General features: G+C 44.2%; 1 protein-coding gene across 3 annotated transcripts in view; it reads left to right on the top strand.

The window, feature by feature from the left end:
* The first annotated feature begins 6 nt into the window (after positions 1–6).
* The window catches only part of WRN (Werner syndrome RecQ like helicase), a 29,053-nt gene continuing 12,989 nt past the window's right edge, over positions 7–16,070 (top strand). For all 3 annotated transcript variants that reach the window (XM_017738991.1, XM_017738990.1, XM_017738992.1), the window contains exons 1-17: positions 7–207; positions 631–738; positions 1,497–1,612; positions 2,603–2,748; positions 5,523–5,671; positions 7,551–7,700; positions 8,931–9,003; positions 9,944–10,052; positions 10,322–10,727; positions 10,934–11,014; positions 11,368–11,509; positions 12,294–12,369; positions 12,797–12,864; positions 13,033–13,141; positions 14,712–14,780; positions 15,292–15,374; positions 15,880–15,986. In XM_017738991.1, coding sequence (XP_017594480.1) covers positions 649–738; positions 1,497–1,612; positions 2,603–2,748; positions 5,523–5,671; positions 7,551–7,700; positions 8,931–9,003; positions 9,944–10,052; positions 10,322–10,727; positions 10,934–11,014; positions 11,368–11,509; positions 12,294–12,369; positions 12,797–12,864; positions 13,033–13,141; positions 14,712–14,780; positions 15,292–15,374; positions 15,880–15,986 — 1,974 coding nt within the window. In that variant the 5' untranslated portion in view covers positions 7–207; positions 631–648. The remainder of the gene's footprint in view (positions 208–630; positions 739–1,496; positions 1,613–2,602; positions 2,749–5,522; positions 5,672–7,550; positions 7,701–8,930; positions 9,004–9,943; positions 10,053–10,321; positions 10,728–10,933; positions 11,015–11,367; positions 11,510–12,293; positions 12,370–12,796; positions 12,865–13,032; positions 13,142–14,711; positions 14,781–15,291; positions 15,375–15,879; positions 15,987–16,070) is intronic.

The raw sequence follows: 16,070 nt of genomic DNA, 5'->3' as shown, positions 1-16,070 counted from the left end.
TAGCCGCTCCGAGGGAGTCCCGGCTGCCTGCCCAGCGCTGAGGGTGCCCTTTCCTGTGGCAAGTAAGGCGCGTTCCCCTTTGTGTGAGGACTTGTCGGCGGCTCCGTGTCCCCTGCTGCTTATCCCGAGGAGTCCCGAGCTGGATGGCCGCCTACCGTTGGATGCTGAGCGATCCCGAGTGCCGGGGGTTGGCTTAACACTGCGCAGGTGGGTGATGCTGCGGTGGGAGGTGGTGCAGGATCGTGTGTAGGTGCCAAAGGTGCTCTGGCACTTCCAGCTGGTTTTGGGGGCTGTGGGTGCTGTAGGGTACCCTTTATTTCCCGCTTCTGCACTGCTCTCTTCTGTTCCCTGGCAGTCCCAGTCGGAAGAACTGAGTGGCTGTAAAGGAGACCTGTTGCCATGTCTCTGTTTCAGTGTTAAAATCCTTTTTGGAGTTGAAATGGAGGGGGCAGTTGATTGTGCTGCTGCACACCAAGGGAAAAGTTCTGCTTAGCCTTGATAATCAATTAGAAAGTGAAAAGTTTTCCATAACCTTGTTCAGGCCTGATGATGGTGACAGCTCATCTCCATATAAGCTGCTGACTGTTCTAATTTCTTGTTCTTTTCTGTTTTTTGTTTCTTTGAATGCAGAAGTGGAATGTGGAAAGAATGGATGTGGTAACCACTGGCCTGCAGGATAAATATCCCCAGTGGATGCTTACAGAAAGCCAGGAGGAAGCTTCTTTGGGGCATAAAAAGGTAGGTCATGGCTCGGGGGTGCTTTGCAGGCTGCATAATATCCCAACTTTGGAGCATCTGCTTTTAGTTAGGCCTGTGCCTGTAAGGGAATTTTGGTGTTCCTGCTGCTCACCCAGGAGTGTGGATTCTACATCAGCAAGGACGGGGGATTTCTCATCCATATAGTTTGAGAGCTCCAAAGGGAGTGACCTCGAGTTGTGGCCTGGCAGGGGAATTGGTTCTGGAAAGGCCCTTGAGATGTTCTTCACACGTTAAATATTCCAGAAGGCTTTGCAGCTCAGATGTGTCAGGTGAATTAATTGTTCATCGATTTTTGATGTCCCATAAGTGTTACTGTGTCCTTGGGGTTGTTTTTTTTTTTGTCTTCTGTGCATATGAGCAGTTCAGTATAGAAATGCCCACGAGAAGGGACCATCCCTGTAACACCTAAAACAGCTTCAACAGTTAGAAAAGTAAGTAATGAGGGGGAAAAGCAGAGGATTCAGTCCAGCAGCTTTCGTTCCACAAAGTGGGAGTAAATGATTAGTTGATTAATAAATGATTAGTAGCTTGGATATTAAAAATTATCAGGTGGAACAGTAATAACTTTTACATTTTTTCACTGAGTGCTCAGTGAACAGAGAGTTCTCAGTGAGAGATGTTGGGGCAGGAACCCAAATGTTTTGGTAAAGGGTGTGTGTGAGCCTGGCTGGGATGGATGTCCCTGGTGAGGACAGGTACCGTGGGTAACCAGATCTCTCCCAAATTTCGTTTGCCAGAAGCCTGCTATCCAGAGGAGTGTTCTGGAGGATGGGCTGCCATTCCTGGAGTTCTCTGGCTCTGTTGTTTATAGCTACGAAGCCAGTGACTGTTCCCTTCTCTCAGAAGATATCAGGTAGCAGCTCATATTCAGTTTTTTTTCTTCTTTCCTTTGAGTGCTCCTTTCCTTTTGGAAGGGACTTGGCTCTTGGGAATAGTTTCCCATTTGGCCTTGTTGGTGGGAGATGCCACTGCTCCATCTTTCAGTCCCTCAGAGCAGAGGCTGTGAAGGCTCTAGTGCAGGTTCATTGCCTTTCACAGTATGAATAATTCCACGAGCTTCAGTGACTTCATGGAGAAGTGTTAATTCCTAACTTGGGACTGTGTGTTTAAAGAAAAGACCGTAAATTTGAGGTGCAAATACATTATTTTTTTCCCCCTTTTTTTGTGTAGCACAGCTCATGTTGCTGAGGGGAAAAAAAAATCTGTGCAAAACTTCCAGTGCTGTGGGATAAATAAAGGACTATCTTTCAAGGGATCATGGGTGACTCAAGGAGAACCTTTCAAGGGAATAAAAACAATTCCATCATCCTTTGCCTCTGGCTGTCCTTGAGGCCTGTGTGGCCAAGTTTTAGTAGCGGGCGGCTAAAGGCCCTGTCCCTGTTGTGGTGCTGAGGGGGAAGAGGTAGGAAATTTGGGAGTCTGGTTGAGCCAGGGAAAAAGGGAGTGGGTGTGGGAAAAGTGTTTTCAGATGGTTTTGTTTCCCATTTTCCTGCTCTGATTTGATTGGTAGCAAATCAGTTCATTTTGGTGCATTTGCTTTGCCCGTGCTGCTAATGGCAGAGCGGCCTCTCCCTGTCCTTCTCTGCACCCACAACCTGCAGTTATTCATAAAAAACGTGCTACTGCTTGCCAGCAGATCTGCAGGGTTTTGAAGCATTTCACGTGCCTCTGTGGATCAGCACAAAGTGTCTGTGCTGTGAAATGGTTTCTGTGCCTTGCACACGTGGAGTGAAGAGAGTCACAGCCGGTGCACCTTTCGTCTTCGTGTAAGGCGGCTCAAGGTTGGTGTTTCAAATGCTGATAGAACAACAGATAAATGTGAGGGCTGTCTGCTCCTTTCCAGGCAGAGTTTATCAGATGGGGCTGCTGTTGGATTTGACATTGAATGGCCACCGTCGTACACGAAAGGGAAAATGGCCAAAACAGCTGTAATCCAGATGTGTGTCACTGAGGACAAGTGTTACCTGTTTCACGTCTCCTCCATGGCAGGTACTGTACTTCCTCTCTTATTTAGGGCATGAACTGCTTGATATTTCTTGTGATTAAGTTTGAGCTTAAGCCTTGAGCAATGGCTAATATATCCTACTACATGGGACAGTAAAAATCCAACCTTTTTCTCCCCTTTCCCCCCTAAAATAAAGGGTTTTATTCTTTGAGTGATGCCCATATGTTAAGACAACCTTAGCTTGCCATGTGTGCATGAAAACAGGGTGTAGGTTCTGAACAGGGCAAAAGAGCCTTACTTGGGGGTTATTTTTCTGTCTGGGAGGGAATATTTTATTCCAGTTTTAAAAATTTAACTCCCTGCTCCTATAATGAATTTTTTGTGTAGTGCCAAAATAAACAAATAGAGCAAGCTGTGTTTTTTTGGTTTTTTTTTTTAATTTGGCTTCAACAAAAAGCCTCAAAAATGATGACTCTTGTGCTGTTTATTCCCAATACCTGCATTATATGACATTGGTTTTTCAGTTTTGGGAAAGAATGCTGGGTACCCAGTGTGATGCAGCTGTGGGGAGAGAAGGGGGTGTGCTTAGCAGAGGCTGAATTCATTATGGATGTGAATAAAAGCTTCCAAATAGGGAAAATAGGGATGAGGGAAGGAGATGGCAATTTTATAACCTTTGGTTTAAAATGTTAGATTGAAACTATGCCTGTGAGAGGTTTCTGATTTCCCTGGGGGACTCACGCTGAGGTATAATAGCGATAATTTTAATGTTGGTGTTCAATCCTTTGTCATTTAGAGCAAATGGGGTGGAAAATTTAATTGCTGGAGGCTATTCCGTCAGGGAGGCGCGAGAGCACAAAGGAAAATGATGTGAGGAGAGGAAGCTGAGGGAAGAAGAGCCATGAAGAGCTGAAATGCTTTTGATTCTGGCAGGGGAGATGTTTGTGTGCCGATGCCGAATGTGGCTGCACGTGGGCTGCTGTGTTGCAGCAGAAGCTGGTGTTTCCTTCTGGATGATTTTCCAGAATGCCTGTTCTTGCCAATGGGAGATGCACTTTGAACTGAGTGACTTGAGCAGGAACCAGAGCCAATTTCTATTTATTATGGCAATATATTTGATCCTCAGAAATGCTGGCCAAATCACAATAAAAAGCAGTAAGTCCTAGCAAAAAAACTTTCTCCTACAGGAGGAATTGAGAGTTCTTAGACTGTGTATAAATGACAATACCACATTTATTTATTGGGAAGATTGTTCATAATTTTTCGTTTTTTAGTAGTTTTTTATTTCCTTACAGATGTATTCAAGTGTGACCTGTTTCTCAGATTGTAGCTTCTGCGCAGTCTTCAACTTAGACTTTTTGGGTTTTGTTTTTTGTTAGTCCGTTTTTTAGGAATGAGGTGCGGGAAATGGGGCACGAGTCCTCCGCTGGGAAGTGCCCATCCTTGAAGGTTTTAATGATGACTCCCTCAGGTGAAAATCCCTTGTATATTAAATCAGCTGCGTATGTTGCAGGCTTTTATCTGATTGAATTCTACCTCCTTTGTGGAGGATTTTCCGTATTTCGCAGTGGCTCACATGCTTTGGGAATGCTGTAGTCTGTCTTCGTCTCACAGCACCAGGCTGCTACTGTTTGGGGGGTTTTTACCAGTCATTTTTTAATGCTTTGGGTTGGACCTGCAATTTCCCAGTCCACAACACAGCCGACTGTGGCAGCAGCTGCAAATGTACCTGTACAGTGGCAGCAGCAGCCATCAAAGGGCAGAGATAATTGTGCTGAAATAAAATCAGTGATGCCAAGTGTTTGTTGAAGTACATAAATACATATTGCAGGACTGAGAAAAGGCGATGTTTGAAGTGAAAACCAAGGCAGGTGAGGACTGTGCTTGTGCAGTACTGTGTGTTTGCAGGTACTAGATTTGCACTTGAGACTAATTCAGGGTATCTAGCTGTGGGGTCCTGAAGGTACGGATTTAAATAAGATGCTCTGAATTTTAAATGGGAGCAAACACACAGGGGAGGAAAAGGCTGTTATTGTTCAAGGATGAAGTGTCTGTGGCTGTTCCTCCTGTAGAAAACGAGATGAGAAAGCTGCCTGCTTTAATTCAGTCCTGTAAGCTTGGAAATATGCTTTGATCCAGGACTGCTGTGCCATCAATTTGGGAGAAATCAAAATATAATGCTCAGTATCTGTGTGCATCTTTGAACATTGTGGGTTTTTGCTTGCTGACAAGACTGACATGTTTGGGCTTGGCACAGCATCTGGTTGGTGAATTCTGTTTTCCAAATGCTGTTGTTGGAGCAGCCCAGCTTTAGCTCTGAGTGTGTCTCCAGAGAATCTGTGCTCCTGATGATTTCCCATGCTTATGGTTTAAACTGTTGCCCAGAAATGCGAAATAGCAAAAACTGCGAAGAAACGATGTGGAAAATAGTAAAATAATATTTGATTTCATGTCATGAACATTGAATTTTGAGAATTGAAGTATCTTTTCCAGTGGGGGGTTGCCACTTTGTTATGTGATTTAACAATCAGAAAGACAAATAAGGTTTTGGGGGGTTTTTTGCTTGGCTTGTCTTCAGGTTGCTTTTGTGTACTTCAAGTATTTTCTTCTTGCTTGTCTGCAGATGATCCATCACCACCAGTTGGTGTTTTCAGTCATTCCAGGGAGAGGTCACATAAACAGAGGAACTTTGGTGGCTTTTCCTTTAAAAGCACAGGGTTTTGCAGATGGCCTTTGTGCTTGGATTTTGTCATTTCCATTAGACTTTCTGGCATCTTCCAGTATTTAGTTTCTTATATTTGGGCTTAATCTATTTTAGGTTTTCCCAAGGGACTCAAAAGGCTGCTGGAAGATGAAACAATTAAAAAGGTTGGCGTAGGAATTGAGGGAGATCAATGGAAGCTGATGAGTGACTTTGAAATCAAGCTGAAGAGCTTTGTGGATCTGGCTGACGTTGCTAATGAGAAAGTAAAACTTATAACCTTTTTGTTGTGGGAGGGAGTCTTGTTACTGTGCTGTGCAAAAGGGGGCTTCCTTGTCTTCACAGGAGTTCAATTCCGATAGCAAACGTGTTCTGTGGAATAAAGCAGAGATCTCTTGCAACTTATTTAGAAACTAAGTTTAAACATCTCTCAAAGCCTGCAGAACTAAGTACTGTCTTTCAGTGAGCCAGTTTTTAATCAACGTTTGTCACCTTTTGGGTCTGTTCACTTCTAGCGTTTACAAGATGTAGCTTTTGAATTCAGCTGCAAGTGCTTTGCCTTTAATTCTTAGTGATGGAAATGGCCAGATTGTTCTGCTGGCAGTGGTGTCATTGTCCCAGCAATGGCTGAACCTTATAAACCATGTACAAGAAGGTGGCCCTGCTGCCATGGCTTGCTGGGCGCTGGAGGGAGGCATCAAGGTCTTCCTTGAAGTCCTCCCTGCAGAGGTGTTTCTGCCACACAATCTGGAGCTGTAGAAATACCTTGATTTCCATGATTCTCAAGCTGGTGTCACCTCAGCTCTGGTGTGGGTGCAGTTTCCAGCACCCGGTGACCTGTTGTTTGCAAGTTGTGCTGTGTTTGGCACACCCTGAATTTCAGTTCTGTTTCAGAGATTGTTTGATGCAGGGACACCTGCACTGTCTTTTTGGGGAAGGGAGCCAAAGGTTGATTGCCTTCCAAATCATTCTTATTTCTAGCACATCCCTTAAAGCTTTTCTTTCTGTATGCACCAGGCTTTTCTTTACCTGTGCTTGGTCTCTCCACGCATTTCTCATTCCTTCTGTGATGCGGCACCAGCATTTGAAGCAGTGCTTTCCATACCAGCCACTTTAGAGTTTTGCTTCCTACTGCATTGGAAATGGTGCAAATTAACTGTTTTGCTCAAGCAATAAGAGGAGCTGTTAGTTCTCAAATTTGGAGTTTCCTCAGTCACCCCCCTTTTTTTATTGCCGTCGTTCAACTCAGGATAATTTGTTACGACGATGAGCAATGTGATCTCTGATAGCAGCTTAAAAGTCTTCTGCTAAAGAGGAAACAAACCAAAAATAAACTTGAAAGAGAACAAAAGAACAGGGTTATATATAATGGCACAAAGGGAGGGGAGGGGCTGGGGGAGCCTAAAAAGAACAGTTGGGAGGGTTTTTTCATACCAGATTGAAGGCAATGAGCAATGATAATGCTGCACTGCTGCTGTTCAGCCCCACAGTTGTGCATGTTTTCCAAGCTGGAATAGCAACAGGCTGTGCTTGTGAGGCCTGGATCCTTGGGCTCTGAAGCAAAGTTTCCCAAACCGGCTCTCGAGGCAATAGTGTGCAGCACCTGTGATTCACAAGGGATTGCAAAAACACTTGGAAGCAGCAGCGTGGTGGGGTGGCTTTTGGAGACTTGGGATGAGCTGCTTCCCAGCACTCAGAATAGTGGTTAGTGTGGGCTATAGCTGTGCTCTTCTGCTTTGTGCTTGTCTTCAGGCTGACAAAAGATGTCCAACACTCACAGGCACACTTTAACATTCCTGTGTTTTTATTAGATAAATCCCTGGTGTTTGATACTGAGCCTTTCTAATTAGAAAGGCAAATAACAGAAAAATCCTGGAGGAGAAGGGGGGGGGTTACTGTTTAAGCCTAGGGCTTTTATTTTATCAACCCAGAGGTTGTTTTGTACAGATACTTCATATTTTTGATGGTGTGACAGCCCTGAGAAGAGTTACTGCTTTGAAAAACGAAGTATGTTTTGACTAACGTGGAGCTCTTTGCTTCTAACAAGGGATTGAGTACGCTTTGCTCTTTCTGGGGAGGTGCAGGTGCTTTCCTTTTTAAACAAATCCTCTGCTTCTGGTGTTTTGTTTGGTTTTTTTTCCCCAGCTGAAGTGTAAGGAGATGTGGAGTCTAAATGGCCTGGTGAAGCACCTTTTTGGCAGGCAGCTGCTGAAGGATCAGTCTGTCCGCTGCAGCAACTGGGAAGAGTTTCCACTCAACGAGGAGCAGAAGCTCTATGCAGCCACAGATGCCTATGTATGTACCACAAGGGATCACCATTCCAGCCTCTGGGAATAAATCCCTTCTCCAGTGTGCTCTTAGCTGCTGGTTATTTCTTTATTCCCTTGTCTGCAGGTGTTCCCTTTAGCTTGTTACCATTTTTGGATGTGTTTCCTTCTGGTTTTGTCATCTTTCTTAGCTGCTGATGAGCCCAAATCCTGTTAAATATAGGATGTAAGGTGAAATTCAAAAGCAGCTTAGAAGAAATACAGCCTTCACTGGTGGCTAATACAGGAGAACCGCAGTATGAAGTATCAGGAAGACCTCAGTTGCATATGAGTTTTGTGGTTCTCTAGAAGCCTCTGCTTTTTCATTATTTTGGATGAAGTTTGCTTTATCTGCAGTCCTGTGAAGGGTTTTACCAATATGCTGCTGGGTGTCACTTGCTTCCTGGGAGAAAATCATTCCTTATGGCAGGAAAAAGAAGCCCTTCAGGCTCTTTTATTGAGGCTTAGAGGAAGCGAAGTGGGACAGCGGTTTCTTTTCTGACTTCTAGTTTAGTTAAAAGTTCATCCGTGGAGAGTTTAGCACCTGTGAAGACCCAAACCTAAGAAAAAGAAGAGAAAGATTTTAAATTTCTTTGTGCCTGATTCAGCTTTTGTAGCCACTTTTTTCTAGGCAGTGCATCTTTCCCACTATGCTCTGTTCACCTGGCCTACCTTTTGGAGCCTCCCAGGAAAACATGGGGGAGTGCCTTGTTTCTTTTCCAACACGTGTAGCCTAATTAGCACATTGCTGGCTTTAGGCTGTATTTTTCTGTTAGAACTCATTATTCACACCAAGGGAAATACTAAACACACCAAATCCATCTTGGTAGGTTTGTAGCTCTTCTCCTGGAGCACAGCATGAAATCTGAATGAGGTGAGCAGATGGTGGGACTGAGAGCTGAGAACTGGGAGCTTTCTGTGTGCAGCAAACTTGCTGAGATTAATCACTCCGGGATCTGTGTAAGAGTATCCATTCCAGAGGGAGTCCCAAGTCAGCATTTGGCCCTTAGTGCAGCGTTCTGTAACATGTAACCTGGTCCTGATGGACAGTGGAGCCAGGGTTGTGATTAGTATGACGTGAGCTGTATTCCAGTTTGGAATTCTGCTGGTCGCACTGTATTGGTGCCACGCTTTGCCTGATCAACTCCTGATTAGGTTTCTTTGTTGTTGTTTCTTCTCTGTGGAGTACTGAGTACTAATTATTTCCTTCCTCTCCTAGGCTGGCTACATTATTTATGAAAAACTGAAAAATATGAATAAGAGTGATGGGAAATTATTTAGTATAAGGAAAGGTAAGTTGTCCATCCAAGCATAAGGAATTTATTCAATGTGCAATTGCATATTCCACTTCCCAACAGGTATTTTAGTAGTATCAGGATTGTTTGGCTTCTTGGTGATTAGAGATGACTTGCAGAGAGAGCAGACAGTAAAAACTCTTGGATGCCCACGGTAACCATGCTCTGTCACTGTTTTCCATAGTGATGTGGGAAGGCAGTCTTAGGATGTTGTTTGTTTGTGTTTGTCTCTGCTGTACAGAGATGGGAAGAATTCCCGCTGTCATCCATTGTTTATGGAAACACTTCAGTGAGTTAATTTCAATGCTGCTGATGCAGGGGCAAATACGTAATTTAAGATGAAATAAGGCCACAAAACAAACCATGTTAGGAAGTAATATTTTTATTGAGGCAGATAAATAGGACCCAAACGTTTAAGAGCAGCTGAACATTATTTACTTCATCAGAGGAGATTTTAAAATCTTACTTTTTGTTCAGTTCTATGTTTCATAAAGAAGATATTACAGGTAGCTTAAGGCTGAAAAAGAGGTGGTGAGGGATTTGTTTCCTTTTTGTTTTGGCTGAATTTTGCTTTTCTGTCAGAGGCAGAAGCGGCAGTGCTATCCCCTTGATACAAGGTGCAGGTTTTTGGCCTTGGTTTAGTCAGCATGTCTGTGTTAGCAGCTCTTTTCTGGGAGCTGGAGGGAAGCAGGGAGGGATCACTTTGCAGTGGTGCCATTGTGTACCTGTTTTCCCTGAGCACGTGTAATGGAAGAGATGGAATGCTAAGTACGTGGAAGCTTGGCCTGATTCTCTGTGCTTGATTTTTAAGCCCTGGAAAATGCTGTCTTACCAGCTGCAGAGCTTGTAGGAATGCAGTTACAGGAATGTGAGTTATTTACATATAGATGGTAGACCCCAATTTTTACGAAATAACCAAGTGTTACACTTGTTACAGATGCCACATCTGAGGGTGTGAAGGAGCGCTTGGCTTCTCTGGCTGAAGAGATAACAAACCTAGCTTCTCACATCCCTGACTTGTCTGGACAAGGGGAAAACTTCCAGAGGTCAGTTTTTTGCTGACTTGTCTCTACCTCCACAATCAGTGTTTTGCTTCTGATCTCTGAGGTCCCACACAACAAAGTACATGTGTGTGAACAGGCGTCTGTTTTCTGTTTGCTCTTTTCCAAGAAAATGTAAGTTTTTATATGTAGGAATATGTGTTTTCACTGCTATAATTGCAACGGATTTGACACTGAACTTGGCTGAATTTTGTTCTGGAGTGCAGTAACTGCCTCTGTAATTTTGTTTTACCTTCCTTGATTTTATGTCCTAGGGCTGCAGAAATACTAGCTGAGATATCAGAGAATGTCAGTGCCTTAAAAACCACCCTGTTGGGCTCAGGTTCCCCTTCTGGACTGGAGAGGAGCCGTGGTGCAACTACAACACATTTCGAAGTCAAGTCAGCAAATGTCAAAGCACAAAAAGCAGAATGTGCTGAGCAACCTGAAGGTGACCTCAACATCTGCTCTGATGCTACGCTGGCTGTCCTCTGGGAGGGAGAAATGAGTGGAGAGGAGGCACAGAGAGGTAACACTGCTCTGGAAGATGGAGCTCCAGCAGCCAGAGTTACAGACAAAGAGGACAGAGATGACTTCATGTCCCTGGACATTACTGAGCAAGAGCTTCAGTTCTTGGAATGTCAGGCTGCAAAGGAACTGATCAGTGAAGCTGCACCCGAGGTAATGCAAACTTGTTACGTTCTAATATTTCTTTCAGATATTTTGTTTTTAGTGGACAGGCCTCAGAGCTGAATGTTGAGCTTAACTATCTTTGGTAAGAAGTTACAGCATACAGAGAAGTAGCTTATAGGAGGTACAGAGAGTTGGAATGTTGTGGGTAAAATAGGGATTACTTTGCTGCTAAGAGAATCGTGTTGATTTTGTAGGAGGCATGTTCCACAGACAATGAACAAAATGTTTCCTGTGTCATTGAGAGTGATGAAGAGCTGGAAATGGAGATGCTGAAAGTGAGTGCCTCAGGGTTTATTTTTCAATTTTTTTTTTCTAATGATGCTGCTCTGGGATCACAATGGAGTGGAGCACAGTTAAGGGGAGGGAATATGAAGCAAAACGTTGTTGCTTACAGATGATGGACAGAGTAAACACGTGGACACCTAAAGAATTCAACTTGCTGGTGTTAGACTGGATTATCATTTGCATCCTGCGGCATCTTTACTACACCAGCTTGGACTTATCCACCCACTAGATTTAAGTTGTTATAACTAGGTTAAAACTTGGTTCCCATATCATATTACCTCAGATGGGCATTTCATCTACCCTTTCATGCTCCAAAATAACTTTTTTCTTCTTAATTTCTCAGTCTCTAGAAGATGTAGATGATTGTGAACGAGTTTTACCTGAAGGAGAGTCCAGTAAAGCCAGGAAAACTCCTGACACAGAAGTGGATGTAGCACCAGATGGTGATGAAGATGAAGCCATTGAGGAAGAGGAGGAATATTTTGGTATGGTTTTTTTAAAAAAATCTTAGTGCATGATGAAACAAATCTTAAGAAGCACTCTCTGTAGAAGCAGCTGTGGAAGCGCAGTGACTTTTAGTGGCTGGTTTTTCAAACCAGGAAGATAAAGCTCACCTCGGTTTCTAAGGAAGAGCTTGGACTGTGTCCAGATGAAAATATAAAGGTGTGCTTGGCAAAAGAGAGCAAAGTTGTGCCATGATCAGCTGATGGCTGCTTAGTGGGAGTAAAGCTGATGTGGGGATGTGGAGGCCCTGCAGAGCCGAGGGGACCTGCTCAGAACACAGCAGGGGTGAGGTGACACCTCCCCTGTCTGCCTTTGTTCTTCTCCTGTTGCTGCTTCATGGCAGACTTGTTAAGAAATTGTGCCTTGGGAGTGATTTTGACCTGCTTTGGGGTTGTCCCTGTGGAGAGAAAGCAAACAGGGGAAAGAAGCAGAAATGTGAGGAGAAGCATACCTTGACTTGTCTGGATGAACCTGTTCCAGATGATGCAGTTAGAATGCCTTACAGTCCTATTGCTTTACCTCATTAATCAAGCCATGTGTTCTCCTCCTCATGCAGGGTCTCAGAGGAGCCTCTGCTTTTTTAATCCTTCCTTCTAGCCTGAAAATATCTTGAGTTCCATGTCTCTCTTTTTTTTCCACTGGAATTGCCCAAATCCTGACCCCTGGGTATCACGAACCATGAGTAGACTGTTGTTTGTGGAGACAGTGCTTTATCTTCTTAAAATTTAATTCCAAATGAGTGTTTTCTCCTCTCTCCCACTAAAGATCCACTGCTGCCTGAACCTGGAGAAAGGCACATCACATGTCTGAAGACCTATTTTGGGCATTCTTCATTTAAACCGTGAGAATATTTTTTGTTAAAATGGACACTCTGGGGTATGTGCTCTTGCTCTTCTTTCAAGCTGGATGATGTTTTTATTACTGCTTAATTGAAAAAAGGCCAACAAACAAATCCAGGTCTTGTTCACAGTCTCTTGTATTGAAGATAATTGATCCACAAACGCTGTGAAAACTGCAGGTATTATTTGTGATCTCCTGTGAGTGTCTGCATCAAGTGCTGCCTGCCTGAGTCCTGTTAGAGATCCCCACTCTGGCACTCGTGGCCCTGCTCGCGATACTTGGAGTGGCTGCAGTGTGCAAAGACAACAACTCTAAGGCAGCCTCACGAGTCCCTTTAACCCACAGTTCAACAGAATATGCAGTTTCATACAATTTACTTGTTATGTGTGGTGGCAAAAATCAAATATTCCGCTTTGTTTAATTTCAAGGGTCCAGTGGAAAGTGATCAATTCTCTTTTAGAAGACAGAAGAGATAATCTTGTTGTCATGGCAACTGGTAAGTTACCGCTGCATCCTAAGAAACAGCAAAAAGTTGTTCCCTTTTGGGGGGAGAGTAGTAAAACAAACATGACTTGGTTTTTTGGGCTCACCAAGGGGTTGGAATTGTGTGTTGTAGCTGCAGAGAAAGCACAATGTCTCACTTCTGCTTTTTTTCCCCTCTCAGGCTATGGAAAAAGCTTATGTTACCAGTTTCCTCCTGTTTACACTGGACACACAGGCATTGTCATCTGCCCTCTTATCTCCCTGATGGAGGACCAGGTGCTGCAGTTGACGTAAGTAACGTGGTGGCAGCGGCAGGCTGCTGCTGCACTCCCCACAGACTCACATGGATTCCGCCTGTGGCGTTTCTGGGTGTTTCACGTTGCACCTGGGTGTACAGCAGGCTGTTTGTGTCTCAGCTGCAGAGCATGTGCTTCCCAAGGAGCGCACACAGGCTGTGTCAGCAGTCTCAGATCCCTGGATTTGCCACGTAGGTGAACCAGAGGCTGAGGTTGCAAAGGATGGATGCCGGTGAGAGGTTTCTGAAGGCACTTATTTCTGGATTCACAGGCCTTTTTGTGTCCAGACCAAAGTGATGGGGGGGGCTGTTTGAGGCTGTGAGAGTCGTGTCAAAGTATGGTAGGGCTTCCTTTGGGTCTGAGAAGTGACATCTGAACCAAGTATAGCTGGAAGCTGTAGGCAATCCAGATCAAAGGTACAGCACAGGCTTTCAAGAGGGACAGTGTAATAGGTCTCCTAACACCTGGCCTCTTCACTTGTTAAGAGATCTGAGGGGGGAACTTGTGGGTGACACCAAATCACTCTGACATAAGCAGTTTTAGGCGTTGTCAAGATAAATCTCCTCGATTTTTAATACCTGATAATGCTTTCTCTACATGTACTCACTTCTTATTGTAAGAGCTATTCACTTCTGACACTTCTTCACTGAAGCTGTGGCTATCATGCTGAGTTGTCTAGTTCATTCCTGCCTTGTCCAACTTGGGAAGAACGGATCTTTTGTGAAAGAGGGGATATGAAGATGTTTTGAAGTGAAAAACATCAATTACGTGCGGCATTTTCTGCTGCACGTCGTGGCTGTGTGCATATGAATGGCTGGACAGCCTAAGCTCCTCGACTGTTACTCAGCAGGGTGTCTGTGTGTTCAGCTGCTGCTTTGACTTTTTCCACTGTTTTCCTCAGTGGGAGGGGTTTATTCACTACCTTCCCAGTGGGTCATTCATTTTAAAGGCCGAGGAGACTGAATTTCTACCAACGACAGCAGTTTGTCTGTCAGTCTGGCTGCAGTTTGGACTGAGCATCTGTGGAAACCAAGGGCTCTGAGACAATGCAGTAAATCACCAAGTTAACAGGTAACATATGAATTGGTTGAGCTGGTGACTATTGTCATTAAAAAGCAGCCACCTGATTTAAAATTAGCAGATGCAGCATGAGCAGCCCACAAAAGATGGAGCAAGGTAAAAAATGGTGCAAGGCATACTTCCAAATGTGAGGAACTGCAGCAGTGAATAGTTATAGGAAATACATTTAGCATATTCTTTTGGATGTTTTATTTGTGAACTTGCCTCCTGTGCAAGGAAAATGGTCTTCCTTTCTCTGATTCCTAATTGTACTCATCTCGTGTGAGTCTTGTGGAGACAGCTGGAGGGGAAGTGGAAGAGCATTTGGGTGGCAGGGAGAGCCACGCACCACTCTTGCTTTTTTAAAAGGTGTTTCACACAGAGACCCTTGAAGAAAGTAGTCTCTGACCTCATGGCTTGAACTTCCTTTAGAAGTGCTGGCCCAGGCTGGAAACCAAAGCTTGGAGAGTGAGTCTGTTCATGACTATGCTTTTTATTTCTGCAGAATGACGGGGATTCCAGCGTGTTTCCTTGGTTCAGCTCAGTCGAAACAGGTCAAGGATTCCATCAGAGGGTGAGTTTTAGCCAAGCTTTCTGGTGCTCTGGGCTGTGACATAGGGGTGCTGCAGGGGGTAGCATGTCTCCCTGCTCCATCATCACGGGAACTCCTGGTTGTGGCTCAGCCCTGGAACCTGGCACTCGGGATGTTGTTTGCATTCACCCAGGCTGCGAGTGTGGGAGGCTACAGCCACCCTCCTGTGCCTTCTGGCTGGGGAGATGGGGCTTATTGACTCAGCTGTGTTCTGATTTATACCTGATTTTAGTCAGGTTTTAGACCTATATCTGCCATCAACACAACAGTCCCTTCTAAAGGCTGACAAATCTGTTTTTCCTTTTCCTGTAACGCCTTGCTTTCCTGTGGTTCTGGAATGTTTTCTATGGTCTTCACTTAATTCCTCTTGTTCCCTATCAGAAATCTGTTCTTGTTCTCATATTGTTTTTCAATGTAATCATGATTTTATTGAACTTAGGTGTCTGGGGTTTTCTTTTCTGTGACAGTTTTATTTTTTTTTCTGGTCTTTCAGGGGTCAGTACAGAGTCATATACATGACTCCAGAGTTTTGTTCAGGGAACTTAGAGTTACTTCAGGACCTTGACCAAACTGTTGGTAAGTTGGGGATAAGATTGTGGATGAGTTGGTAGGCAGCTTAGATTGGTAATTATGTTTAAGCCTTTTTAATACTTGAAGACTTTTCACCCATTTCTTGGTGAGTGTAGTGACACCATTTATTCCCATTCATGACACAAGATCCTGTCACTGATGAAAAGATCATATGTGAGTGTTTGTCTGAGGCCATCAGGCTTTGTGTTACAATCCAGAAAGTACAACAGATGACATCTGTAATGGTTATTTGTGACTATGATTGAGAGACAGTGAGTGGGGAAAAGGCCCTGTTGGAACTAGCTCGAGATTTTGATCCTCCTGAGGGAGGTTGGATGTCTAGAGCTTGGGTTGTGGTGGGGGGAGACTGTAAAGGTTCTTGGGCCTTTTTTATGAAAGAGGACTTAAAGTTGGCGCAGCAGAAAGCATTCCAGGAACAAAAAGTAAAGCACTGCTGGTCACTTCTGAGGGAAACTTGAGCTTGTCCGTGCTGTGTTTTTGTGTCTCCCAGGTATCACCCTCATAGCTGTGGATGAAGCTCACTGCATCTCCGAGTGGGGCCATGACTTCAGGAACTCCTTCAGAAGTTTAGGCTTGTTAAAGAAGACTCTGCCATCGGTGAGGTTTGGCTATGTTGGGTTTCTGATACAAGAAAAGGGTTTTGTGTGATAGTTTGGAAATATCAGCCTTTTAATGTCGTGC

Source organism: Corvus brachyrhynchos, unplaced genomic scaffold (genome assembly GCF_000691975.1).
Source record: "Corvus brachyrhynchos isolate BGI_N302 unplaced genomic scaffold, ASM69197v1 scaffold597, whole genome shotgun sequence".
Classification (NCBI taxonomy): domain Eukaryota; kingdom Metazoa; phylum Chordata; class Aves; order Passeriformes; family Corvidae; genus Corvus; species Corvus brachyrhynchos.
The sequence above is the reverse complement of the archived record's forward strand: the minus strand, read 5'-3'. Positions and strand labels throughout refer to the sequence as shown.